This window comes from Rhea pennata, chromosome 1 (assembly GCF_028389875.1).
Source record: "Rhea pennata isolate bPtePen1 chromosome 1, bPtePen1.pri, whole genome shotgun sequence".
Lineage (NCBI taxonomy): Eukaryota > Metazoa > Chordata > Aves > Rheiformes > Rheidae > Rhea > Rhea pennata.
The window spans coordinates 85698243-85725816 of NC_084663.1; the positions used below are offsets into that span (position 1 = coordinate 85698243).

Sequence of the window (27574 nt, forward strand, 5' to 3'; positions counted from 1 at the left end):
CAGCCTGCTTCAAAGGCATGCTGCAAGAACATTTTTATGTGATTCAGTTCCCCATGCTGCATTTCTTAGCAGATGGAAAGTGGCAGGACTGGGGAGCATCAAAAGAGGGTGCAGAATCCTCTCATCTACCCTATTAATCTCTCAGTGTTCCTATGGAATAAACTGGATACTCTTTCATGGAACATTGCGCTATTGGGCTGTTCACCCCAGGTACGTCCATTTTGCAGAAAGAGAAGTACTTCATGTATATGGACAGAGCTTGAAAGCAAAAAAGCTTCACTCTGTGCTTCAATCAGGTTGTAGCACTGCCCCATATTTATTTTTCTTTCCTTGCAATCTAGAAAATGGTAAGTTATGCCCATTTGCTCCTCCTAGTAAGGACAAAGAGAACTGAAGTCTCAACACTAGATTCTCTTTCAGAGGAACAGAGAAGCAATCCTTAGCCAGAAGGTACACCTAGAGATGCCAACAGGGCCCCCAGGAAGAGCGAATGATACTCACTTATCACCAACCCTAGATGTGTCATGAGTATGTTAATATCAGAGCTGATTCTCTTGGCTGCTTCATGGTCCACCAGGGATTTCCTTCAACATGAGACAAGTTGTCCTGATGGTCTCACTATGAAAACAATAAAAGTCCCATAGGCTGCGAAGTAGCCTGCTCATTTCTGGGTGTTTACATGGCTGTATTATCACATTTACTGAGAGCTGCATGTCCTGCCGCAGAAGCCCAGATATCAGTAAGTGTAGACAAAAAGTGTTCCTGAGAACATTTCCTGGAGCCAGTATGGGACATTAGTTATGTGGTTGGCCTAGTTTCAAACCAACCCCTAGGAGCAGTGGAAAATGTTGCAGAGCTTGTTAGTGCACTAAGGCCCTAACGGCTTGGATGTCACTGAACTTGGAATTCTGGATGAAAACCAGATAGATGGCACCAGGCAACATGAGCACTGACAATAATGTGTCAGTGATGTGAAGATGATTGTGTATTCAGACTCGTGCACACAGTGCTCTGCAACTCCTTCCAGTTGCCAAGAATGAGTCAAATAGCCGTGGTTATGATTCACAACTGCCTTAAATCTTGCACTAACTTCAGCATTCCAAAATGAATGAGAGAGTGGACAGAATTATTAGTGGTGATCACATATAACCTGAAACAACAAAAAGAAACTCAGCACAGGAAACAATAAGTCCTATGAGATCGTCACTGTTGTAGTTCGCATCCTAAGAAAGATGGTCTTTCAAGAGATTCTACCTGCATAGCTCTGAAGTTTTAAAGCAAGAAGGAAACCCCAAGCTGTACATGCTGCTAAGAAAGAGAAGATGTCATTTGTTACTCACACAATTATCACCAGTGACAGAACCCTACTTCTGCATGTTTTATAGTGAGAATACAATTGCTCCCGAGGAGATAGATGGGTCGCAAATTTAGAGATTATTCTTTCCCTTGTTCTCGTTCAAAGTGATTCATAAAATGTTCTGTGCTTTCACATTGCTTTTTCAAGTGAGAAATAACCATTTTATATACTGCTGTCCTGTACCGCAGATGTTGGCCTCATAGTAAAACAAGACTATATCAATGATGACATCAGAAGCACAATCATCATTCATATATGGTCATAGCCGTAATTTTTGAATTTTATTGGAGGTTTTGGCTCTTACAGATTTGAGATTAATCCATTGATAATGTCTAAAAAGGTGAACATTATTTCTATTGGTCTCTTAGTGCAGCTGATGCTAGCACATGAATCTATATATTTCCTTCTCTGTAGTCACTTGTCAGATACAGAGAAGCCCTGGCAAAGAGTTCGGTCTAGGCAGTGCCTAACAGACACTGAAGTTTCATATGAGGTTGAAATCAGGATGGCAACAAAGGGACATCTTTTTATATCAGTGTTGAGGCTGCTTCTCTTCTTCATTAAAATCTCTCTGGGTAAGTAAATGCTTTATTTTGCATAAGATAATGAGCAAGGAAGAGAATTTAAATTCAGTATATATGTGTTGTTGCTCCATCGGCTTCTAAGATGAAGTGCCAAGAAGGTGTTTGAATCCCTTTCCATCTTCAATTCAATCTTCTTGGTGATTCTGAGAGAAAGAAGGGTAAGCCATTTCTAACAGTTCTGTATTTTTTCCAGACATCAGACCAGCCATTCCTGTAGGACCATGAGTCCAAGTTTAACTATAGTGAAACTGATAGCACCAGTGCTTAGAGGTGTTTAGTAAACGGACAAGTTCTGTCAAGCTCTGCTTAGAGAGAGTGAATAATTCCAGATCTTTATTTAACATCAGTTAAAATGATTTCGCTGTGCTCTGTGTCCGGTAAGTTTGGCTGGGTCAGATATTTTCGCCTCAGTTGTTCCTGTGTATCTGCAGTTCACCACTGTTGGTCGCTTCGCTGTTCTTCAGCTATATGGATATATTTGAAGCTAGTGATGAAATCCAGGTTTTAGAATCTCTATTTTTGTCTCTCTACAAGTAAATGTGGTATAGTGACTGATGGTTGCTTCTCTGAATGAAGAGAACAAGACTGCATGGTTGACACTTTGTTCAAAGTAGCAGAGCCCTAGTCTTACAGGTTCCCACCAGCTGTGTGGAAGAAGTCACAGTACAGATGGAGGAGGAGATGTGGGCCTCTCTGTGCAACAGGAATGTCAAACACTATATTAAACATTTGTATTTATACATCTGTGAAGCAGTGTTTGAATGGGGACTGAGCAGCCCTGTCGAAAGTAGAGTGTATTTTCTACCAACTTCTTTTCAATAACGGGAAAGAGTACCAGAGTGACTCAATAACAGAGGCAAACGAGTAGCTTTACCTTTGCATTCACCATCAGCACCTATGATCCTCTTCTCTGCTCTAACTCTGGCAGTAGTACTTACATTCTCAGCACTGTACCACAGACCCCTCCTGGGGCAGACAGGCTGCAGTGTGTAGGCAATGTGAGAAGCACAGATGTTGGGGAGTGATCTGTCACCTGAGACTGAGGCAGCTCAGATATGGCTCAAATTTTCAGAGGGGTATCTGGGCATAGGGGTGCACGCCTTCTTACTCTTATCCCTAACCAGCAAGAGAAAACAGATCTCCAGCTGGAGCAAGCCACAGTCTGATGCCTTCTTCTCCGGGCAGAACCTCACTCTGTGATTAGTATCATTAAATTCAGTTAAGCCACTTGTGGGATATGCTACGGAGCATCAGGAAAGATATAAGAGTATGTTTGTAGGTATAATGAAAAATTCGTAAGAGACTGATTACAAGAAATGACAGATTTGATTAGGGAGAATTAAAAATTGTAGCTTGGGTTATGCCTAGCACCACCTCTGCATCCAGCATGCATGCCAGTGTGTGTTGAAAACATTAAATGCTAGAAGATTTTAAAATCAAGTGCAGAGGTAAATCAGTCAAGTGATGAGTATTTTTTTTAACTCCTGATTATGGCTAACGGAAATAGGTTATCTGAGTCCATTAATCATATCATATTCAAAGCATAATCAAGCTTTGAATTTAGCTTTTCTTAGAAATGATCTCTCCTTCAAAAGTATATATTTTTAGCTCAGAAAATTCTTTTCTGGACTATGTTCTTCAAATAAATTATGGGTAACTCTCCAGGACATCTTTCAGGAAGACTTTTCAAGATTTGTTACAGGAAGATTGTACTCTTTCTGAGACAATTTGCAGCAGGTAGGAAGGTATTTGTAGTTATCAGAGGCTGGTGCTGCATACGTTTCTTACTGAGGAAATCTGAGGAAAGAAGAGAGTTAGCAGAAAAATGGTTTCTAGAAATTGTTAGTTATCAACAGTTTAAACAATCTCCCACAAACTTCTTGTATTTCTGAATCTAAACGATAAGCAGGAAATTGTAAGGAAGTCCAGCAGGGTCAGCACAGAAGTAAAACCTTTGCAGCTGTCCAAGAGCAGGTCATGTATCACTGTCATACTGTCTGTGTCCTGATTTGCAGCCTCACTGGGTGAAGTGGGGGGCAGGGGAAATCAGGCTACAGGCCACATGGGGATGGCATTGCCTCTTAGTGAATTACAGCTATTGGTCTGCTCTGGAATGAGAAATGGGACAACAGTTAGTTGCTGAAGAACGCAGCTGCATCAGCAACAGTTTGTGGTGTAGGGCTGGCATACTCATGATCAATAGAGAGAATAATTTAATCTGCTTTAAAATTGAAAGCAAAATTATTTAGTTGTTTCAGCAAGCAGTATGATGGCCCTATAAGAACATCTCTCTTTTCTGAGGAAGGGAGAGAGGATGAGATACATGGATCTGAATGTTTTTTTATGGAAAACCTAAAGTTCTTTGATAAGCTTTTAGAGAAAATTTATTATCTTTTCTCTCGTATCAAGTACTACCATTGATTTGAGAGGATCACCAAGAGGTGTCTTTCTAGACTATCTGCAAGAATTACATCACTGCACTGTTTTCTATTCACTTACACTGCCCAGTGCTGAATCATAACTGCAGGCTTCTCTTGGTCACCTGGTCAGGTTCAGGCACCTTTCTTCTTTCCATTGCAGTGTTATTCTCTAAGAATCGTGGCTGTCTTGGAGAACACCTTCCCCTGGAGAACACCTATGAATTACAAGCTGGATAGTTGGTGTCAGGGTACAGCAAGTGTTGGCTGCTTCCTAAAGGGCAGGGAAACAGGGACAGGGTGCAGTAACATGCCCAGCAGGTCAAGGTCCTCACTAGCCAAGGCCCTGCCCCACAGTATCTGAGCGAGGCAAGTAGGACAGCCTGGGGATAGAAACCAGGTTCAACCAAGAGTCCAGATCATCAAGCAAGTTCACAGTGAAGAGGTAGGTCCAAGGTCAAGCCAGGAATTAGTTTGCAAACCAGAGTCCAGATCAACAGGGCCCATGTCCAGACATGGGCATGGCTGTGGCAGAGCTGGAGACAGATACACCTACGAAAGAACTCAGGCAGGGACAGAAGGACCAGAACTGAGCTTAAATTGAGCCCTGTGCCCATGGGCATGGTGAATGGGTGGAGACCATCGATGAGGCAGGTCAGGGCCATTAAGATCCAGGGAGGATACGACAACTGGATCAAACATCTTATAAATGTTGACTTTAATTTTCCATTGAGTGTCAGGTTTTGAAACAGTTTTAATTTGGAGCCAAAGTTACCAGGCTTCTTAAGCAACATCCTGTCATCCTTCTACAGCTATTTGATCAACTTGAATCAATCCCCAGGACTTGCAAAAAGTTTCCAGCTCTGTTCAGTGACTTTTCTATTCCATAACACACTAAATTACAAATCTCATCAAATTTAGGAGGAGTTTCTGGTGCAGCAGCCGAGATATCCCTGACTTTTGTGTGCACAGAGCTTGTCATCTGTCCTGAACCTGGAAATATCAAGGTTGTGAATGTATTTTTCCAACCATTTTGTCTTGCTCTCTATCATGCCCTAAACCTCAGTGGTTTGTCATTCACATGGCTCAGTAATGCTAACATAGCATGTTTTTCCCATTTTCTCATTTTAAGTTTTCTTTTTGAGAAGCACAAACCTGTAATTTGGACAGTGAGGTGTATTGAGAACTGGCTGAAAGGCAGAGCTCAGAGGGTCATCATCAGCAGTGTGGAGTCCAGTTGAACGCCTGTGGCTAGTGGCGTCCCCCAGGGCTCAGTACTGGGTCCCATCCTGTTCAAATTACTCATTGATGACCTCCTCAGCAGAGTGCCTCCTCAGCAAGTTTGCTGATGATACCAAGCTGGGGGGTATGGCTGATACAGCTGAGGGCTGTGCTGCCATTCACAGAGACCTGGACAGCCGGGAGAGCTGGGCAGAGAGGAACCTCATGCAGTTCAACAAGGGCAAGTGCAGAGTCCTGCACCTGGGGAAAAATAACCCTAGGCACCAGTACAAGCTGGGGGCTGACCTTCTCTGGAGCAGCACTGCAGAGATGGACCTGGGAGTGCTGGCGGATGACAAGCTGACAGTGAGCCAACAATGTGCCCTTGTGGCCAAGAAAGCCAAAGGTATCCTTGGGTCCATTAGGAAGAGTATTGCCAGCAGGTCGAGGGAGGTGATCCTGCCCCTCTACTCAGCCCTGGTGAGGCCTCATCTCAAGTACTGTGTCCAGTTCTGGGCTCCCCACTACAAGAGAGACATGGAGGTACTGCAGAGAGTCCAGCTTAGGGCTACAAAGATGATCAGAGGGCTGGAGCATCTGCCCCATGAGGAATGGCTGCAAGAGCTGGGCCTGTTTAGCCTGGGGCAGAGAAGGCTGAGGGGGGGGATCTTATCAATGTGTGTAAGTACCTGAAGGGAGGGTGTCAAGGGGATGGGGATAAACTCTTTTCAGTGGTCCCATGTGACAGGATAAGAGGCAATGGACAGAAATTGAAGCACAGGAAGTTACACCTGAATGTGAGAGGGAATTTCTTCACAGTGAGAGTGACAGAGCCCTGGAACAGGTTGCCCAGAGAGGTTGTGGAGTCTCCTTCTTTGGAGATATTCAAGGCCCGCCTGGATGCAACCCTTTCTAGCATGCCCTAGGTGACCCTGCTGAGTGGGGAGGTTGGACTAGATGATCTCCAGAGGTGCCTTCCAACCTTACTGATTCTATGATTCTATAATCCAACAAGTTGATTCCAATGGCAGCATGAGGTGACAGTAATGTTCTACAGATAAACACCATGAGTAGTACAGTACAAAATGATTTTGACAGACAAATTTTAAAACAGTCCCCCAGACTTCCTAGTTCCATCACAGATATAGGAAAACTTCTATTTCTCTGAGACAAAATTCCTCTCAAATGCTACAATATTCTATGTGTAATTCAACTGAAGATTTATATCCACAAAATAATTACATATCTTTCTTCATTTCAGGCTGACCTGTATCTCAAAGTTCAAGGAATGTATCTTTCTCATGCTATCACTGTTTAAACCTCTGGTGATTACTGCTTAATATACCACTCCATAAAATCCTTTCTTGTGCAGACACAGTTCTTATGTTCATCTGAAAGTATGTAATGGACACCAGTGCACCTAGCTCTTGCAAACTGGCTGTCCTTGGAATATAAATGTTCTGGATGATATGCAATTATACTTAGTGATTTTTTAGAGAGCCCTGAAATTTTTATACAAGAAACAAAGCATTGGAATATTGCTAGTCTTCCTTCCTTGTTCTGCAGTGTTTCCTCCATGTAGCAAAATGAGACACGAGAATAATGGCGTCTTCTTAGAGCACATAGAAAGCATTCTATGAGCTTCATTATAAAAAAATAAAATGTTATTATCACTGCATCCAAAACTAGATCTTCAAAATGTAAATGTATTCAAAATGTATTAGCACTTGCTGATTCCAGTAGCACAACAGAGGTGAGGCTGCTTCAGGTCCAACCAGTAGCAAGGCTGACGATATATTCCCAGTAGCACACACAAAAACATATATAGTACAATACACATATACCCACATACATGCTTGGCCACACAGATCAGCACAGACACAAACATTCAACACTGACACAAACACAAACAGCACCAATGGCCTCATTGTGTTTCCCTTTGTGGCTGATTAGGATGAAAGTCTGTTAGTGAGAATAGCTACAATATGGATCCCTCCAGGTTTAAACACTCAGTCTATCCAGTAGCTGGCTCCTGAATGCCTTGGTCTACTCTGCTTGCTGTCACCCAGACATACAAGCACCCCAAGGCCCCCCTCATAAACACACACATGCATTCCACTTCACCTGCACAACCACATTATGAATGTCCTGTAGCTGGACTTATACCCTTAGTCCATCCAGTAACAGGCTCTTGATCCCCACCTCTCCCCAGTTCCTAGCCCTGGGCATGCAAGCTCCGAAGGCCTGCAGAGCTCCCCAGCTGCTAGTAGAGATGCCTTTGCACACACCAACAGACACACACCGTGAGTCGATCCAGTAGCAGGGCTTAGAAACTCAGTCCATCTAGTAGCTGTCCCTGGATCCTCACTTTTCCCAGGTGCCTCCCACACAAACACACAAGTGCACACATGTATACACGTATACATAGTCCACCCCCCCCAGGCCCCAAGGTCATTCTAGCAGTTGGCTTGGAATTGCTGGTCCTGCTGGTAGCCAGCTCCTCCAGTTGTTTTTCATCTAGAGAAACACACACACATTTGGCTCCCAAACCACTTAACCTACTCACTGGCTTGTCTGGTTTGATATTCACCAGCTGTCATACACTGACATGCAGTACCCTCATTCACTTTAGTTGCTGGCATCACAGACACACAGCCCCTATGACCCATGTCTAACTCCAGTTGAAGGCAGTTGATTTGCACTTAGTGCAATCTCCAGTTCCTGGCATTTCATGCATATGGGCCCAATGACCCATGGTACCCACTCCGATGCAACACTGAATACACATACACCACCATGACCTCTGGTCTGACTCCAGTTGTTGGCACTTAGACCTCCATGCATACACATGTGCACAGAATAGAGAGCCTCCTCACTCAGAAAAACAGAAATGGAGTTTAGTAAGGTGAAAAGATGGACCACACTGAACAGGTGCAGGGCATGGCCAAACAAGCATACTGATCAACATCTTTTTTACATGCAGTCATCCCCTTTAATCCCCTTATCTCTTTATTTTGCCATGTTTGTTCCTCCCCAAACCATCTGGACCACTCCCTTTCCCCTTCTTTGGTGCCTCCCTTAAACATCTCATAAAAAGTCTTGTGCAATCTCCAGATCTCTTCCTTTGCATCCCATAATGTGTCCCACACCCTTTAGACAGTAACTCTCCTCAGATTGTAAGGTGACCCAGAGAGCCTCTGCTATTGACTCAATTGATGGGTTTCACGCCTGGACAACAGGGCTGTTAACTGCCCTGTGACTGCTCTGGAAAGAGCCAGGGCAGGTTTTTCCTGTATTCTCTGGCCTTTCAGTTCCGATGCTAGGCTACTGTATAATCATTTGAAGATCTATAGTAGCAGCCCAACATCATCAAGCAAGAAAACGTCATGTATATCTTCTCTGTTCTATCCGACTCTTTGCTATCATATGATCTGTGATGACCATAATGCTATTTTGTGGGTTCTCAGGTCAGAGGACTGTGAACTGTATATCTATACCACTGGAAGAGGCAAACCTGAGAGCAGAATGGTAGGAACAGGGAAAGGAGCAGGGCAGGGATACATTGTCCTTTGGAGATCAGTCTCACCCCAAGAGATGGTGAGTCATGAATGGCAGATACAGCAAGAAGACTTACCTGCTTGTCTCCCACTTATGCTGCTGCATCTCCCAAGATAGTTTCTTATCCCCTGATGACATCCTTATAAGTATCCCTCTTCTCTCTTCAGGTACCCATCACTATAGGGAACCCTATAGCAAAGGCTAGGGAAGAGGGAATGGATAAAGAGTTTGGGGAACATTGAGTTGTAAATAATAGTTTGTCTGAGAGGAAGAAGTTGAAGTAGATATGGCAGTTGCTTCTTCTCAACATATTGGGCATGTGAATGAAGAAATTGGTGCCCAGGAAACATTTTCAGGTGAATATCATCAGACATGGTAGAACAATGGAGAAAAAAGAGGAGTTCCTGGTTAAACTTCTGTGAAGCACACAGCAGGGACATTTCCCAGTCCTGACTGTGCAGGGGGAAAGAAAAATTGTCTGTCATTAGAAACAGCTTACTTTTTAGCAGTATAGTTAACTCAAACTTCTGAATGCAAACACAATTCCCAAACTTCAAACGTCATATGGGACTGCTTAGAAAGATAAACCTAACAAATCTGACTTAATAATAAATTAATAATAATAATAATCTAATTTACCACTTGCAATAGATAATGATGATGAAGCTCTGTCCTTTCCATAACCTTCTTCTGTCTCTATATATGAAGGTGATGATGAATTGAGGCTGACAAATGGACCTGGTCCCTGTGCTGGGAGAGTGGAAGTAAAACATAAGGAGCAGTGGGGGACGGTGTGTGATGGTGACTGGAAGATAGAAGATGCTGAGGTTGTCTGTAAGCAACTAGGATGTGGATCTGCTCTTCAGGCTCTTAATCAAGCTCCTTTCGGAGAAGGAGCTGGACCAACATGGCTGTATCGAGTTGATTGCCGTGGTGATGAATCTGCTCTCTGGAACTGCCCACATCCGGGATGGGGTGTATTTACTTGCCCTCATTATTTTGATACTGGTGTGATCTGCTCAGGTAAGAAGCCATCAAACCTTTTGTAATAGAAAAATCCAATGAAAGAAAGGAACCGAGATAACTTTTGTCTCAGCTGATAGATCCATATTACTGTAGTCAACACAGAATTAACACTTTCTCTATGACCTTCTCCACCAGCAGGTCTCACCAGTTTTAAGGCTTCTGTTTTCTGAAGGTAGATATTTGTTTTGCCTAGGTACAGCAATGACATTGTTATCAGGAGCAGAAGTAGCAGCAGCAAGGTGATCTTTGTGTACATCATTTAGAATCAGGACAGGGCCCAGCTGTGAAAGGGGAAAGCAAGTAAAAAGAAAGGGAAAAGTGCTACGTGTTTCTTCCCCAACTCTCCCAAGGAGCATCTTTGAATTCTTACTGCTAACTCTTCCTTGTGGTCCTGAAGAAACTGATAATCCACATTGTTTGAAAGTCCTCTTGTATTCATTAAAGAAAAATGTTTCCCCTTAACATCTGGATTCATTGTCCAGTGGCTCTGCACAGTCATTTCTGATAAAAGGAAGACCACATTTCCTTGCATAAATGATTTTGCTCTTTTATTTTGGATTTCTGTCACATGTTATGCTCCGTATAGTCTTTCTGCTGAATAAGATTTCCTTCTGTTGGCTGCAGTCTGTAAAGTTGCCTAGTGTGTTCAAATGCACTATGTTCATAAAGCAGTCTTCACCGCATGATTTAAAATCTGGCTACTTCAGAAAATATTTATTGTCCATAAGAAGATCTATGACAGTGGTACATGAACATAGCTTGGATATAGCCTATATTCAAACTTTATGCGCATGTACATGTTCATATGTGCATGCACACTGAACTTTGCTTTTACCTTTCTTTTTCCTTTAAAAGGAGAGTAAAGAGCAGATATACCAATACAGAGTACTTTTTGATGAAAGACAGACAATGTAGTCAGAAATCAGTCATGTGATAATCCTACAATAGAATGACTCTGCTCTGTTCCAAAGAAGCCCTGAATTGATACAGAAAGACCCCCCTCAAAACTAGTAATCAATAATGAGCTTAGCTGCTTCCCATTTTTATATCTGTTGCCTCCCCTCCCTGCACAGTTTTTCATTACTTACCATGGCCCTGCACAGTTAGAAATTTTTATGGTAATTATCTATATCACACAAATCTGTTACAATATTCACATTATGTCTGCTAAGATGAAATAGATGTAAAATAAATGTCTCACCAAGAGGTAACAGTGATGAAGCTGATATAGTTTGTAGTATTTTACTGCTAGTATAACTGTAAGCAGAGAAAACAAAGATAAAATGTTGTTTTATGCTGATCTGTAGGACATTCTTGCAGTAAGTGGATACAACAAAAGGGAAAAAAAGAGACAAGGTGTAGGTTCTGAGCTGGCTACATGCAGAGGCAGTGGAGTGCAACAGGGCATCTTGCTCTGGAACAGTGCCACAGAAACAAAGTTATGCTGTTTTCAGAACATGTTTCTCTCTCGAGCTGCTGTGCCTGAGTTAGTAAGCCCCATTATAACTGAGCTAAAAAGTCCATTGGGAATCTGGTGCTCATGGAGTGACGCGCAGAGACATTCAGGTAAGTCCATTGGAGCCATGCAGATCCAGCTGTGCTGGTACTGTGCCTGAACTTATAAATTTGTCAACTTTCAGTTGACACCATGCCTTTTGAATTGTCTGTGCCTGGTGTTCTTCACCAACAGTTCAGTGTTCAAAATCTCCCTCCTCCTACTCTCAGGAAATGAATCTTCCTCTTCATATTTTCTCTTTAGCTTCTCAAATACTTGGTCAAGATTCAGTATTTTCATATACAAAAAACAAGCACTCCTACACTTTTTCTTCCTCTTATCAGTAGCTTACAGAAATTGCCACAATGACTACTTAAAAGTGTCGCTGGTCCTTGGAGAAGTGAGTACTATGTATCCTGACCATGAACATATGGGAGGGATTAAGTTAGGTCAGTGCAACCAACCCTCAGTGCTAAATTTCTTGAACATTTTTAGGTTTCTCTGGGCTGCGTCTGACTGGAGGAGACAGTGCCTGTTCAGGATATCTGGAAGTAAGGCAGGAAGAAAGCTGGGCTACGGTCTGTTATTCACATATTGATTTCAAAGCTGCTTCTGTTGTATGTAATGAGTTAGAGTGTGGGCAGGCTTTGGATGTCTTGAGAGGACCTCACTTCACAGAAGGACGTAAACTGATTTGGAAGGAAAAGTTCCAGTGTATCGGGAATGAGGCTCACCTTGCACACTGTCCCAGGATGTTGCACCATAGCAAGACATGCTTCCACAATGCCAGTATTGTATGTTCAGGTGAGATTTTTGATTGACAGCCATAATTTACTATGCCTTATATGTCTTCTTCCTGTCAACTCAGTGTTCAGAGATTCTGTATATTTGTGTGATCCTCAGAGGGTTCCTGACTGCTTCTCTATCACACTTGCATCCAGGAAAAGCAAGAAAGTAAAGGAGAGCAGCCGAACAATTTCTCATTCACTCTAGATAGTGTCTGCTTCTGCACCAGGGATGAGGGTCTCAAAAGGGCTATCATTTCTCTTATGGCAAAAGAGGTATGGGCTCTCTAGTGCTGAGAACTCCTTCCTTGTCTTTCTTATACAGATAAGATGAGGGGTGACCAGAGCAGGCAACCAGGAACATGGAAAAAACAAGTTTATTTTCTACTCTGATACTATGTGCATTAATCCCTAATGCCTTAGTTAATCTGACTATAAAACAGGGAGAGGCTGAATTACATAACTCCAAACGGTGATAGGAGGCAGAAGTTACAAATGCTTATAAAAAAGCTGTCAGAGGCCTGGTGACTGCTATTATGAAAGCCAGGTGTCATTATTTAAGAACTTTGCACAGTCATGTCTGCTTTCATGTGCTGGGGACTCTAAAAATGGTTAGCTTTGTGCCACCCACTACAAAAGTGATGATTATACATAACAGCTATGACTTTCTCCTTAGGACACAAATCAAAATGGACAGGGGGCAGAGCTACTGGCAATTCCCTCTCATATAACATGCCTATTTTGCAGCTGAAGTGCTGCAGTCTGTTTCAGTCCTCCCCTGGACACCGTTCCACTGCTCGAGCTGATCTGGAGCCTTGGCAGCATAGCTGTGGCAGCCAGACATCCCAGTTTAGATGTCAATGATTGACAGTTTTTGGCTGCTGCTTCTGTCCTCCATGATTCACAGCACAGGGAGGAAATCCAGCACTAGGAAAGTCTCATTAGGGGAAGTATAATGCAAGGATGAGGCAAGAGCTTCAAAAGTAAAAATAGAGTGAGAAAACAGGCAGACTGCAGGGGACTGGCAGTTGGCACTGTCTGAATGCTTGGCATCTTAGGCCCCACAGTCCTAGCCATACCACAGTTACATTACTGCAAATCTGATGGTGTGCATGGCCTGTGTGTTCAGAGCCTTATGCTGTGACAGAGATGAAAGTTAAGAATCTGCACACCACAGCTGCTGAACACAGCATAATGTAAGATAAGCTGCTACTGAGATAGAGAGTAGTATTCGCAGCCCCTGCTCTGAGTCTCTCTCATGTTTCAAATGCAAAGAAATGCTGGGACTAATTCTGCAAGTTAAGATGTTAAAAGGTAGCAGTATTGTGCTGAGAAGAGAGACTGAATTTAAAGAGTCACAAGGCTTTTAGTCATGTAGTGCAGACATGGACAATAATGACTTGTTGTTTCAGAGCCGGTTTATGAATATTCTGGTCAAACATTCTCCCCAGTTACCTGGGATGGAGCGAGTGCTAGTTCCATGCAGCTAGATTTCCCTTGCAATTTCCAATGCAATAACACAAGAAAAATATTGCTATTAAGTTCCTTCATTTTTCTTGCAGGCTACGGTGGGTATAGGCTAGTAAATGGCACTACCACGTGTTCAGGGAGAGTAGAACTTCTTCATGGAGGCATGTGGGGAAGCTTTTGTGACTACCTGTGGGATTTTCCAGCTGCCAATGCCCTCTGCCAGCAGCTGGACTGTGGAGTTGCTCTATTGATCCCAAGTGGACAGTCCTTTGGGAAAGAAAATGGCTCTTTCTGGAATGGCACATTCGGCTGTGAAAAGAATGGCTCACGCCTGAGAGACTGTCGTGTAAGTGTGCTGAGTCACACTGACTGCCCGGCTGGAAAAGATGCTCGCGTGGTATGTTCAGGTGAGCAGCAGAAAGGGGGAAGAAGAGGACCAAATAATTCCTTCTTTGGGACAGATATGAACCTAAAATCCAGAGGGTATTTGTGGAGCCAAGCTCCATCTTTTGCCTACTGCTACAGGCATGTCCAGTAGCTAAGGCCGCACAAGGCTGCTCTCTGTGAAAAGTTCCTGGTGCCAGTAAACAGTAAGAGCAAGGCTGCTCCACAAGGGAGGACAACAGGGGAATAGAAGGTGGCCACAGCACATGCAGTTTCCTCACCAAGCAGAGCATAGTCTGGAGCACCTGAAAACACAGTACAGAGGAAGGTGCTCATAACAGAATGTATCAACAGTTCTAGACAAGTCAAAATAATCAATCAGGTCCAAGGTCCATCTGGGGGGACCAGTCAGGAGCAGCTGCAGGTAGAGTCAGAGATAGAACTGGAGGCAGGTACACCAATAACGCAGTTCAGGTCAGGTCTGAAGGCCTAGTGCCAAGCTTAAGTGTTTCCCTGGACCAATGGTTGGAGGGTGCATAGGTCAGGATCTCAGGTAAGGCTGGACCCAAGGCCTATTGGTTTACCCAGGGCCCTTAAACCTAATGCCCTCAGTTTAAAAATTGCAAAGGGGATCATATTTGGATTTCTAGTCATTCTTGTCAGTAAAATAAAAGGGACTGAAGTGTAGGTATGAGGAAGTATGGAAATCCCTGTGACCCTATGGAGTAATTTTTACCCCAAATGACAAGGAAAACCCAATCCCACTTTCCAGTCACCTTCATATAATGCCCATGAGCAGTTACCAATATGTCATCTCAGTGCTCACTTTCTCTCCTACTCAGGGTGCCCTGGGGCCAGGTTGGTGAATGGCACCTCATGCTCTGGCAGAGTAGAGATCCGCCATGGAGACAAATGGGGAAGACTCTGCAGCTTCCACTGGAATTTGCAAGCTGCCAATGTCCTCTGTAATCAACTGAACTGTGGCTATGCAAGGTCCATTCAAACAGGACAGCATTTTGTGGATGGGGATGGACCTGTATGGAGAGATGCTTTTCACTGCAAAGGAACTGAGTCCTGCCTGTGGGATTGTGCTCACATGACTTTGGGCAATCCTTCCTGTTCAGCCAGAGAAGCAGCCACTGTTGTTTGCTCAGGTAAGTCAGGAATGGCCTTTTATGTGTAGTGCGCTTCAGAGCAAAGCAGTCTTGATGAGCTCAGCATGCCTCAAGTAGGTCAGGTATGTCAGCCTTTATTTAGAGCCCATTGCCTTGTCTTTCCTACCCTTATATACCACCGCACCACTTATCAGTGTAAGGTCATAGAGTAAAATGAATTATGAATGCAGGGATCAGGCCTAGAGCAATTTTCACAGAAACCAGTTACATCAATTTCTTTTTTTCTGTGTCAGCAATTCTCCACTTAACTGTGAACCTACTCTGTCTGTTTAAAAATGAATACAATTGAAATGTGCATAGAATTAATAACTTGGCATATGAAAATATTAAAAGTATTCTTTGACTAAGAGAATTCTCTTAGACTATAGGAAATCTTCTCCCTTATGGCAAACATTTCAGTATCTTTATATGTTACTTTATTTTGGTAGTTCCTTATGAATGTTGGGCTGCTTTATTGCTTGTATATCACCAACACGGACTGGAGGTGAACAAGGCAGGCATTTTTTTGGCACAGCTACATTTTGCAGCAAAAGTAGATGGGGAACTCTGGCAGGACAATGGCATGCTCGCTGTAGGCCATTATGCAGACTCATGGCACTCTCAGCTGCCTTAGAGTGCTGTCAGTGCTGCTGCAGCATGCACTTCTCAGGGTTTCAACAGAAGCACTTCACTTAATAGGGTTCTGCTCCAGATGGATTCACACTGTGCCTGACTCCTCACAGCATCTAGCCTTTGAGCTGGGGAAGCCTTTTCATTTACATTACAGGCCTTTATGTGCATGTAGTCAAGCAAAGCCTTAACAGAAACTGTCTGCTTGATCAGTGGTGAGGACTACTTTTCCACAGTTGTAGAAATGTGACTTCCATCTCTGACTTACATGTTATTTTTACTGAGGCAAAAGTAGTAGATGTTATTTGTTTTCCAACTCCCTTGGCCCAGGTCTTGCTGAATCACTCAGACTCTCAGGTGGAGAGAGCCGCTGTGATGGACGAGTTGAGATATCCCTCCATGGGATGTGGGGCAGAATCCTGGATGATGACTGGGACATTAAGGATGCTGATGTGGTGTGCAGACAGCTCCAGTGTGGAACTGCTGAAAAAGCCTTTTACCCTTCAAGGTCTGAACGAGGAAAGGGTCTTGTTGGTTTAAGAAGTGTCCAGTGTGCTGGAAATGAGACCCAGCTGATGCTCTGCAAGACCTCCTATTCTGAGACAGTGCCAGAAGGAGTTGCTGAGGATGTTGGTGTAATTTGCTCAGGTGAGCTACTTTGCAAAAGGGACAGAATGTTTTTTCGGGTTGCCTCTAGCCCACCCTGTGCTGTGGTCTGACCAGATCTTAAACAGGCATGGATCTGAGCTTGTGATCCTCAACTGCTTATATATTCTCAGGCATGAGTGATAGTCAAGGAAACAACTGTAATTTGCACAGTGCTTTTTTCATCTGAATGTCTTAAAGAATTTAGCTTATTAAATTAGAGAGAAATAATACAATACAGAAGTCTGTAGAATACTGAATTGGCTATGATTGCCACACATTCTGACTACCACTAAGAAATTAACTAGGTTTTGTTATGTGTTATTTCTATATAGAGTCATGTAGTCTTTCTAAACATCTATATAAAGTAAATTTAAATTGTTTTAAATTGAAAGTTAATTTTGTTTTATTTTGTAACCTTATCTTTAACAGAAGTTGTTTCTGCAAAATGAATTTAGTTAGAAAATAGTTTCTCAGGCTTTCCAAGATATGATGTCCGCATACATGTAGCATGACTGGACACCCCTACCTGTTTGCAGCATCTCACAGGAATTGTTCAAATATTTCACAGAGGCAAAAGTAGACCTTTCTCTTTATGTGGTCTTAGCATCACAAGAGTTCTGCTCAGGTAATCATAACAAAAGAACTGGAACTTAGTAAGAGCATGATGTCTTAAAAGTGCTTGAAGGATACGGCCGTTACACTGACCTGTGCATTATATTGCATGCTGACAGATGGGTTTCTTCCTGCAGGAAGCAGGCAGATCAGGTTGGTGAATGGCACAAAGCGCTGCGCTGGGAGAGTGGAGATTTATCATCATGGCATCTGGGGAACCATCTGTGATGATGCCTGGGATCTATCAGATGCCAATGTTGTTTGCAAACAGCTGGGATGTGGGCATGCTATCAAGGCTTTTGCATCTGCTCATTATGGAAAAGGCTCAGGACAGATCTGGCTGGATGATGTGAACTGCACTGGAGCTGAATCTGATCTCTGGGCATGTTCCTCCAGGGAATGGGGCCAGCACAACTGCCAACACAAAGAGGATGCTGGAGTCCTCTGCTCAGGTGTGTTCAGGAAATGCCTTTATGAGCATAGGGGTTGGGACCGCAAGGCAAACAAGAGAGAGTCATATATAGATGGAGAGAGACTGTCAAGATTCATAAGGGGTTAAACAGCATAGGTTTAATAAAGGGCTTACACTACAAACTGCGCGGGGAGCCCCAGGAACCACGTGGAGGGGTTGCCAATGAGAGGCTGCTGAAGACATCGGTAGGGTGCCCGGGTCAGATGCCCAGGTGAGACTCGACTCATTGTTCCTAAGGGCCATCATATCTACTAGAACTATTTCCTTATCTCAGCTGTGCTAACCTTGAGAAACTAGCTAGATGCTGTTGAAAAAAATGAATATGCATGCCTGGTCCTTACAATTTTGTCAGTGTGTAGTTTCACATGCTGGGCCTGCTACCACAGATTCACAGAATCACAGAATGGTTGAAATTGGAAGGGACATCTGGAGATGATCTAGTCCAACACATTTGCTCAAGCAGGGTCACCGAGAGTATGTCAGACAGGATTGTGTCCAGGCATGTTTTGAATATATCCAGAGAAGGAGACTCCACAACCTGTCTGGGCACCCTGGTCCAGTACTTTGTCACTCTCACAGGAAAAAAGTTCTTCCTGACGTTCAGGCAAAACTTCCTGCATTTCAGTTTGGGCCTGTTGCCTCTTGACCTTTTGCAGAGCACCACCAAAAAGAGTCTGGCCTCATCCTCTTGACACCCTCTCTTTAGGTATTGGTATACATTGATAAAATCCCCCCCAAGTCTTCTTTTCTTCAGGCTAAAGAGGCCCAGCTCTTGCAGCCTTTCCTCATAGGAGAGATGCTCCAGCCCTCTAATCATCTCTGTAGCCCTCCACTGGACTCGATTCTGTAGCTCCATGTCTCTCTTATACTGGGGAGCCCAGAACTAGATGCAGTACTTCAGATGTGGCCTCACCAGGGCTGAGAAGAAGTGGACAATCACCTCTCTTGACCTGCCGGCAACACTCTTTCGAATGCACTCCAGGATATCATTGGCCTCCTTGGCTACAAGGGCACATTGCTGGCTCGTGGTTAACTTCTTGTCCACCAGCACTCCCAGGTCCTTCTCTGCAGACCTGCTTTCCAGCACGTCAACATCCAATCTGTACTGGTGCATAGCATTGTGCCTCCCTAGGTGCAGGACCCTGAACTTGCCCTTGTTGAACCTTATGAGGTTCCTCTCCACCCAACTCTCCAGCCTGTGCAGGCCTCTCTGAATAGCAGCACATGCTTCCAATGCATCAGTCACTCTTCCCAGCTTGGTATCATCAGCAAACTTGCTGAGGAGGTGCTCTGTCCCTTCATCCACGTCATTGGTGAACAAGTTGAACAGGACTGGACTAAGTACTGACCCTTGGGGAACTCCTCTAGCTACAGGTCTCCAACTAGACTCTGTGCCACTGAGCACAACCCTCGGAGCTCTGCCTTTCAGCCAGTTCTCAATCAACCTCACTGTCCGTTCTTCTAACTGATGCTTCCTGAGCTTACCTATGAGGATGTTACATGAGATAATGTTGAAGGTCTTGCTGAAGTCAAGGGAGACAACGTCCACTGCTCTCCCCTCGTCTACCCAGCCAGACATTCCATCATAGAAGGCTATCAGATTGGTTAAGCATGACTTCCCCTTGGTGAATCCATGCTGACTACTCCTGACCAACTTCTTTTTCTCCGTATGCTTGGAGATGACATTCAGGATGAGCTGCTCCATTGTCTTTCCAGCGATGGAGGTGAGGCTGACCTGCCTGTAGTTCCCTGGGTCCTCCTTCTTGCCCTTTTTGAAGACTGGAGTGACACTGGCTTTCTTCCAGTTCTCAGGCACCTCTCCAGTTCTCCATGACCTTTCAAAGATGACGGAGAGTGGCCTAGCAACAACATCCGCCAGGTTCCTCAGCACTCATGGGTGCATCCCATCAGAGCCCATGGATTAGTGGATGTCAGGTTTGCCTAAATGATCTCTAACCCGATCCCCCTTGACCAAGGGAATCTCCTCCTTTCTCCAGACTTTCTCTCTCGTCTCCAGGCTCTGGGATACTGTGGACTAGTCTTAGCAGCAAAGATTGAAGCAAAGAAGGCATTCAGTAACTCCTCCTTCTTTGGATCCTTCATTACCAGGGCTCCCACCCCATTCAGCAGTGGGCCCACATTTTCCCTAATCTTCCTCTTGCTCTGCATACTCTGTTGTCGCATACTCTGACAACGTTCTTATGTTCCTCCCAGGTAACCTGTCCCCTCTTCCACATTCTGTGAACTTTCTTTTTTTGTCTGAGTTTTGCCAGGAGCTCCTTGTTCGTCCATGCAGGTCTCCTGCCCCCTTTGCTGGAGTTCTTTCTCCTTGGGATGCACTGCTCTGGAGCTTGGATGAAGTGATCCTTGGATATTAACCAGCTCTCTTGGACCCTCTTCCTTGTAGGCCCCTAACCCATGGGATTCCTCCAAGTAGTTCCCTGAAGAGGCCAAAGTCTGCTCTCCTGAAATCCAGGGTTGCGATCCTACTTATTGCCCTGCTTTCTGCATGCAAGATCCTGAACTTCACCATCTCATGTTCACTGCAGCCAAGGCTGTCCCAAACCTTCACATTTCCAAACAGTCCTTCTTTCTTGGTCAGGAGAAGGTCCAGCAGGACACCCCACCTCATAGGCTCCTCCACCTCCTGTTTCAAAAAGTTATCATTGATGCTCTGCAGGAGCCTCTTGGAGTATTTGTGCCTAGCTGTGCTGTCTTTCCAGCAGCTATCAGGGCAGTTGAAGCCCCCCATGAGAATGAGGGCCTATGATCATGAGGCTATTTCCAGCTGTCTGTAGAAGGCCTCATCGGCTTCCTCTTCCTGACCAGGTGGCCTGTAGTGAACACCCACAACAGTGTCCCCCATGTCAGCCTGCCCTTTGTCCTCACCTATAAGCTCTCCACTCGCTCGTCATCCACCCCTAGGCAGAGTTCGATATGTTCCAGTTGCTCTGAGGTGGATCCCATCTCTCCCTGTCAGCTGTTGATCTTCAGACAGGGTTGCATGGTCATAGAAACTGTGTCCCTGTTGCCAATACCTGTCGCGCAGCCAGTTGTTAACTTGGAAAATCCATCTGCTCCTCCTCCCATCTTTTCCCCTCAGTGGCAGGATGGAGGAGGAAATGATCTGAGCTCCCAGATGCTTAACCACCATGCCCAGAGCTCTGAAATCCTGTTTGATGGTTTCCAATTTGCTCTTGGTATCATTAGTGCCCACATGGAAGAGCAGCAGAGGGTAATAGTCAGATGCATGAATAAGCCTTGGCATTTTTTTCATGACATCATATATTTGTGCCCCTGGCAGGCATGTACTCTGCCAGTCACTGATTCCTCACCAGATCTTCCACAGGTGTTCTCACTACAGGTATTTAAAGTGAAGATACTTGAAGGGGAAGCTGAGAATGACAGAGATCTGCTTTGACAGCCTCTGACTCTCTCTTGACAGCAAACATGGTGGGTCAGCATGTCCTCTTGGTTCACCCAAAGATATGAAAGAGATGTTGAAATCTTGCTTTTGCATTAACAAAGGAAATAAAAAGATTGGGTGTGGGTGTAGTGGGCATAAATCTCAGGATTTCTGTAGCATTGGGATGCTGGTGTGACCTGCACAGGAAAAGGTCAAGAACTGTCATGTGCCAGTCACAGCCTGTTCCAGATGGATCTAAAACGAGGGTAAACGTCCCACTGTGACCCAAAACTTCAACAAATCAGAGGACCACATAGCACCTCTTATCAAACACATTTTAGAAATATGCCCACAATATTTTGGGCACACATGATTTTTGGTTTTATGAGCTTGTTGTTTCTTGAGTGATTTTCTCTGGCACTCTCTCATTCAAAGCAATAGACAGGACCGTTAGCAGATTCTGGATTAAATTAATCATAGCTAAGTTCCTAGACAAATCTGAATTCCATTTTTGTGTCTTCACTTCTAGAGTTCCAGGCTCTAAGGCTGGTGAATGGCAGTGACTGTGCTGGGCGACTAGAAGTTTTCTACAATGGGACGTGGGGGAGCATTTGCTCCAATCGGATGTCTCAACTCACTGCAGTAACTGTATGCAGACACCTGAATTGTGGAGATGGTGGAGAAATCGCAAGAGACTTTCAATATGGCAAAGGTTCTGGGCCCACATGGCTGGACCACATTGAATGCACTGAGCAACATAGCTCTCTCTGGCAATGTCAGTCAGACCCCTGGCATCCTCAGTCATGTGATAATCGAGCAGAAGAGACCCATATTTCTTGCACTGGTAATTACAAATGACCCCACACACACACCCCATACCCCAGGCATATACATAAGTGTGCACATGTATATATAGATGCCTGTACTTACTTCATGTTCATTAATTTTCCAGTATAGATTATTTTTATTTTCACAAAAATGGTACAAACATTTTTCTTTGTCATTGATGTAAATGAGTGAATTATAAATGAAATGAGTGTTGCCCAGTGCATTTATCTAGGGGAAATCACAGGAAAGGCTCTTATAGGATGGTGCCATTGCACATTTTTATGGTGAAAATCTATGACATGCAGTTAGTCTGTGAGATCTGAGTCAGGATTAGACTTCTCAAGAAGTCTAGATCCATTTATGTTTGTATAGGCAAATGTGTATCTGTATCTATGTACGCAAATGGGTGAAAATGTATATGTACACATGTGCGCAAACACATAACCACATGCAAGTGTACGATTCAGTTCAGCTCTAAAGGTCCATTTCTGGTACGTGCTCCGCTGACAGCATTCCTTATCTATGGGTTCCCACTGTAATAGAAATGAGTTTGAGATGACATTCAGATCTTTTGAATATGACTGCACTTACTTCACTAAAGAAGAAAGCAAGCACAGCTATCAGGAAACTTAAGGAAGTTTATTTAATTGACGTACCAAGTACTATAGAAGCCATATGTATTACAGGAAAAATGAACTTGGTGATTAAAATTCAGGTAGTTTCTACTTCGTTATTCTTTCCAAAGAATAATCAAACCATTCACTTCAGTATTTAATTTTTGTAGGAAGAAAAAATGTAGTGACTCCAGCTGCATTTGTTGAGTGTCCAAACTCTACAAGTTGTACAGGTACCATTACTTCTTTATTTTAACTTCTTGTTCCCTCTGCACCTTCCTGTTTTTCAAGTGATATAGAAGGTTTCTGTTTTTTGCAGACAAGGAGAAGTTACGTGTCACAGGAGGAGAGCACGGATGCTCAGGCAGAGTGGAAATTTGGCACCAGGGTTCTTGGGGAACAGTCTGTGACGACTCCTGGGACATGGCAGATGCTAACGTTGTATGCAGACAGATGGGTTGTGGATCTGCTGTGTCCGCTCTGAGTGAAGCTACTTTTGGGAAAGGGACTGGTCCCATCTGGTTGGAAAAGGTGCACTGCAAAGGGACAGAGGTGTCTCTTTGGGACTGTCCTGCCCAGCTCTTATCTGACAATGACTGTGATCATAAGGAAGATGCTGCTGTGAATTGTTCTGGTTAGTGACTGGTCCTTCAGTTTATTACACAGATCTGGGGAAGAGGTAGATGATGAAATCATCTTGAGAAATGTACTGTCAGTTGTACATCCAAATGACTTGCCCTACCACAATTCTGACTGAAGGAATCTCACAAAAGATGTGAAGTTGTTCTCCCTTTTTTCCACAATTACATCTTTCTTAATCCAGACTCTTCTTTCTTTTGCAGGTGTGACAGAAACAGCAACAGCACCCACTGAAGCAGGTGAAATATTCCCTCTTCCCCCTTTCTTTCCCCTATCAGGTGAGGTTCTAATGTCTATATCATGCATAGCAAGAAAGTCAGCAGTACATTCCAATTCATGAGAAAGGATCTCCCACAGTATTTATAAAGGAAGGCTGTGGGAGGCTGTGTGAAGAGGCACTATCCACACCTCTTGGATTCTAGCTCCTTTGATCTAAAATGGATAGCAGATGACTTGGTTCTGAAACACTCATTATCCTTCTAGCACAGAGGAAGCTACAGAGGAACAGCCGTTTGGGCTACCTGATTCTCTACTTCTTGCTTGTTCATTTCCATTCAGATCCTCCTCGTCGCCCTGCAACAGAGAATGGGAGAGTCACAACACCTGTCATCCTCTGCATTATCCTGGGAGCCCTTCTCTGCCTAGTCCTTGCCATTCTCGGTGGACAGTTCCAAAGTGCAAGGGCACAGCAGAGAGGTGCGTCCCTCCTTGAAATGCATGGGTTTGAAGTGGATGTTTGAATGGGTAGTGAAGCTGGGGGGGTGGGGTGGGGCTGAGGTGTGTACCTACTGCAGTCATGGTCAGGCTTTCATCACCTTCTGGTATGGGAAGAATGGTACAATTGGGAGCTGGCAATAGCCAGGAGAAGCACAGGGAGACTTCAGTCCTGCCTTTGTCAGGCACATCCTGTGGTGCTAACACCTGTGAGGAGAGGAACAGAGAGGAGAAGACAAGAGGTTTCAGATGAGTGGAAAAGGACACCAGTGTGAAAAAGAAGGAAGCAAAAAATCAGGGAGTGCAGCCACCTGACTAGCAGGCTTTTATTTTAGGGTATTAAATCAGTGCAGCAACTGGAATTGTGCAGCTAACACAATTATTAAGTTTCTAGTTGCTGCATTGATTTGATATAGAATAAACTCAACCTGCTCTCCCACTCAGTATTCTACTGTCTCCTTGTCAGAGTGTTTTTCTCCAGGCCTATTCTCAGTCAGTACTGTTCTCACAGTACAAAGTATGTGACTTCGTAGGTTGTAACCAAGCCATGTAGACCCCTTTGAGCCACTTCTTTTCACCACCTCAGTCTGAGTATGAGTAGAGACTATGTGAGAATGGTAACAACCTTTTACTTTTAGGCTCCAGACAATCCTATGACCCCTTCTCTGAGGCTGTCTATGAAGAGATCAATTATAGTTTGATCAGGGAGAAGCAGCAGGTGACTGGCCTCTCAGGTTTGTGCATCTTGTTCTTGTCAGGGGAAAATAACACAGGCTATTTCCTTCTGGTGACCAAGATCCTAGTCTGAAATTTTGCTGCTTCCAAGCCTACAGGGTAACCAAACACTGCAGATTTGAGAACAGTTTCTTGCTCACTCAACTCTGTAAATTTCAATCCTGGGGACAATTCATTTTATGCTGCCCACACCACTGCCATACAGTATAGATCAGTATGGGTCAAGAAAAGTTGCTTTTGCTCAGATTCAGGCTAAACAGTTATTTAAGATGGGAATAAATAAAGAAGTAATCTCTATCTCTCTCTCAGCAGGCACATGTCTCTGTAGGCTTACACCTGTTAACTGCTTCCTCCCTTCAAGGCTTGCCTTTCTCATAATCCTTTAATTGTGTTACGGGGCCTCCGAAGCATTCCTGGATATTCCAGCTTTAGGTCTAGTAGCAGTCATACTGACCACCCAAGCATCTATTTTTCTTCCAAGCAAGCACCTGAGTATTTTGATATCTCCTCTGTGTCCTTCACACATTGCCACAGATGCTTTGATAAGCAGCTACCTTATAGACCAATAATCCAGATTAATACAATCCATTAAACCCATTACATTAAATCTCCTGTCATTTGCCTTTTGCCTACTCTTTTTCTCATGATGCAGTCTTACCAGTTCAGAAAGTTTTACTCTGACATTACACTGTTTCTCATCTACCTAGATTCCTATCTAGAGAGTTCACCAACAAAACCACAATCTTACAGTGGGGACAGCAATGAAGAAAATAGATCTGGAGCAACACAAGGTAATGGAAGATGGGGAGTCTTACAAAGAAAGAGATCCAAGTATCAGAGTACCTTCTAATTTGCAAAGCACTATCAGTGATTAAAACTGTTTCATTGCATTTTATGTCCTCTAGAGATAGTAGGTAGAGAGCTGCTGAAATTTTCCAATTAAGTCTTGTGGTCAAAGTGTTACACAATCTCATATCTAAGTGTTAGTCTTTTCTAAAGAAGTGGAAAATAAATTTTTGCTAGTAGTATTGCACTCTTCACAGGATCCAGCTGCACAAACCCAACAAATTGACAAATGCTTCTCCCAGAAACTATGGCTGTAACCTGTTGCTCCCTTTCAGAGATACATGGAGAAAATCAAAAGTGAGAAAAAAAACGTGCTCAGAATAAGAACACTGACATATCATTGGAGCGGATTAGGGAATTTTCACCTGAGTGACCTGATGGAAAATGCAGTTTGCCAGACATTCTCATGTGAAAGAACTGGGGGAGAGTGAGGGTTCAGAGCAGAACTGCAGTTTTCCTAGACCTGGTCAAAAAGTTTACTAAATTATTGCCTACTTTTAATGAACCCAATTGCCAAAGGCACAAGCAGTTTTTGTGCATATCCCTGGCTTTCTGCTGTGCTGTCTTCAATTTGATTTTCTATGGCTTTTATTTTATTAAGATTTGTTTTAATTTTATTATTTTTTAATATTTAAAATTAAACTAAAAGCTTTTTTTTACTTCTTTATTCCAAATAATTTTCTTATTCCTATTCAATACTGAGTACTGAGCACCAAGTAAAAAAAGAGCTCTTTGAATAACTTTCAATTTTATGTATGTGTACTTATGCATAAAACTGTAAAACAGTGAAACTAGGATTCCCTGAGAGAGAGCTGTCAGGTTAGTATGTACCACAGAGGAATCAGGGAGCTGGCTACCCACAGAACTTGGCAGCCTAAAATTTGCTTATCTCCCAGAACAATTTTAAGAATGAAGTGTTTTGAATTATGCCTAGCAAACTCATCTGATGTCTCATAATTTTTCTCCTCTGCTACCCTAAGATTTCTATATCTTAACAAGAGCAACCTGCTTTTCTACTACTAGGAATATTCTCAATTTCCTCCAGCTCTGGACACTCAGATGATTTCAGAGTAAATTTGCATCTGGCTCTGTTCAGCACTGGTCTTTGTCTTCATGATCATTCTGGTAGATCAGACATCCTAGGGAAATCCCTGCAAGAACAGACAGCTTTGTGGAAAGCTTTGAAGATTTCCTTCATTAGCATTTGTGGTTGGTTTCACTGATTCTCCCCTCCAGGGAGAGTGAAGAAAGAGAGAGAAGAGAAAAAGAACTGTAGATACTCTTCTCCAAAGCCTTGGTCAAATCTTGTGACCACATGTCCATAAATAGCAGGCCAGGGCAGCTACCATTTTAGTGAAATTTAGAAGATGGTTAAAGTAATGAAAAGACTAGGAAGTGAGTGCTACATGGAGATAAACAAGAAGTCATCTGTCATTGTGCAATAATGAAATGTAAAGGAAAAGCTTACTGTGAAATAAATCCTATCACCAACTGCCTGCTTCCATATCTTCTTCCTCCTTCTCCTGTCCATCCTCCACGCTTGGTTTATGCTTTCTACTTGCTACAGCAATGTATAACAATTATTGGGGCTATATCATTGTTGTTTGGAATAGCTTAAAGTTGGCAGGAGCATTCTTGGTTTCTTATCATTCTGATCATGTCAGAATTATCAGCATTTATCTCTGGATCATCAATTATTGCTTTCTTTAGGGAAAGATTGTTTCCCATTAAAATTCATGCATGTACCTGTTCCAGAGGTCATTTCACTGCCTGGAAATACTCTGGAAGATAATTATGATGATGCAACAGAAGCTCCTGGACCAAAAGATGATCCTCTTTCTCAGCAGAATGAACAGAAAATCAGTGTGGTCACTGAAGAAAGTGAAGAAAGCCGGGATTCACAGACTGGTGAGGATGAAAAAGTAATGCTGCTAGTTTCTGTAAGCTAGAACTATTGTAATGAATTCAGGGAAAATGAG

At 43.5% G+C, this 27574-nt stretch overlaps 1 protein-coding gene across 1 annotated transcript; it reads left to right on the forward strand.

Annotated features, from left to right (window-relative positions):
• Positions 1-1862: 1862 nt before the first annotated feature.
• SCART1 (scavenger receptor family member expressed on T cells 1) lies at positions 1863-27544 on the forward strand. Its single transcript, XM_062593889.1, has 15 exons — positions 1863-1932; positions 9846-10160; positions 12154-12462; positions 14006-14320; positions 15140-15451; positions 16412-16729; positions 17479-17793; positions 21749-22063; positions 22832-22894; positions 22981-23295; positions 23504-23539; positions 23859-24000; positions 24660-24748; positions 25469-25540; positions 27351-27544. Exons 1-15 carry the CDS (start codon positions 1863-1865, stop codon positions 27542-27544), a joined length of 3180 nt encoding a protein of 1059 aa, XP_062449873.1.
• The last annotated feature ends 30 nt before the right edge of the window (positions 27545-27574 follow it).

Excerpts from the sequence above, each read along its gene's own strand:
- SCART1 (XM_062593889.1), top strand. The coding sequence starts at position 1,863 with ATGGCAACAAAGGGACATCTTTTTATATCAGTGTTGAGGCTGCTTCTC. Across the intron at positions 12,463-14,005 it reads TGCCAGTATTGTATGTTCAG|GCTACGGTGGGTATAGGCTA; the intron begins GTGAGATTTTTG and ends TTTTTCTTGCAG. Across the intron at positions 23,296-23,503 it reads TGCTGCTGTGAATTGTTCTG|GTGTGACAGAAACAGCAACA; the intron begins GTTAGTGACTGG and ends TTTCTTTTGCAG.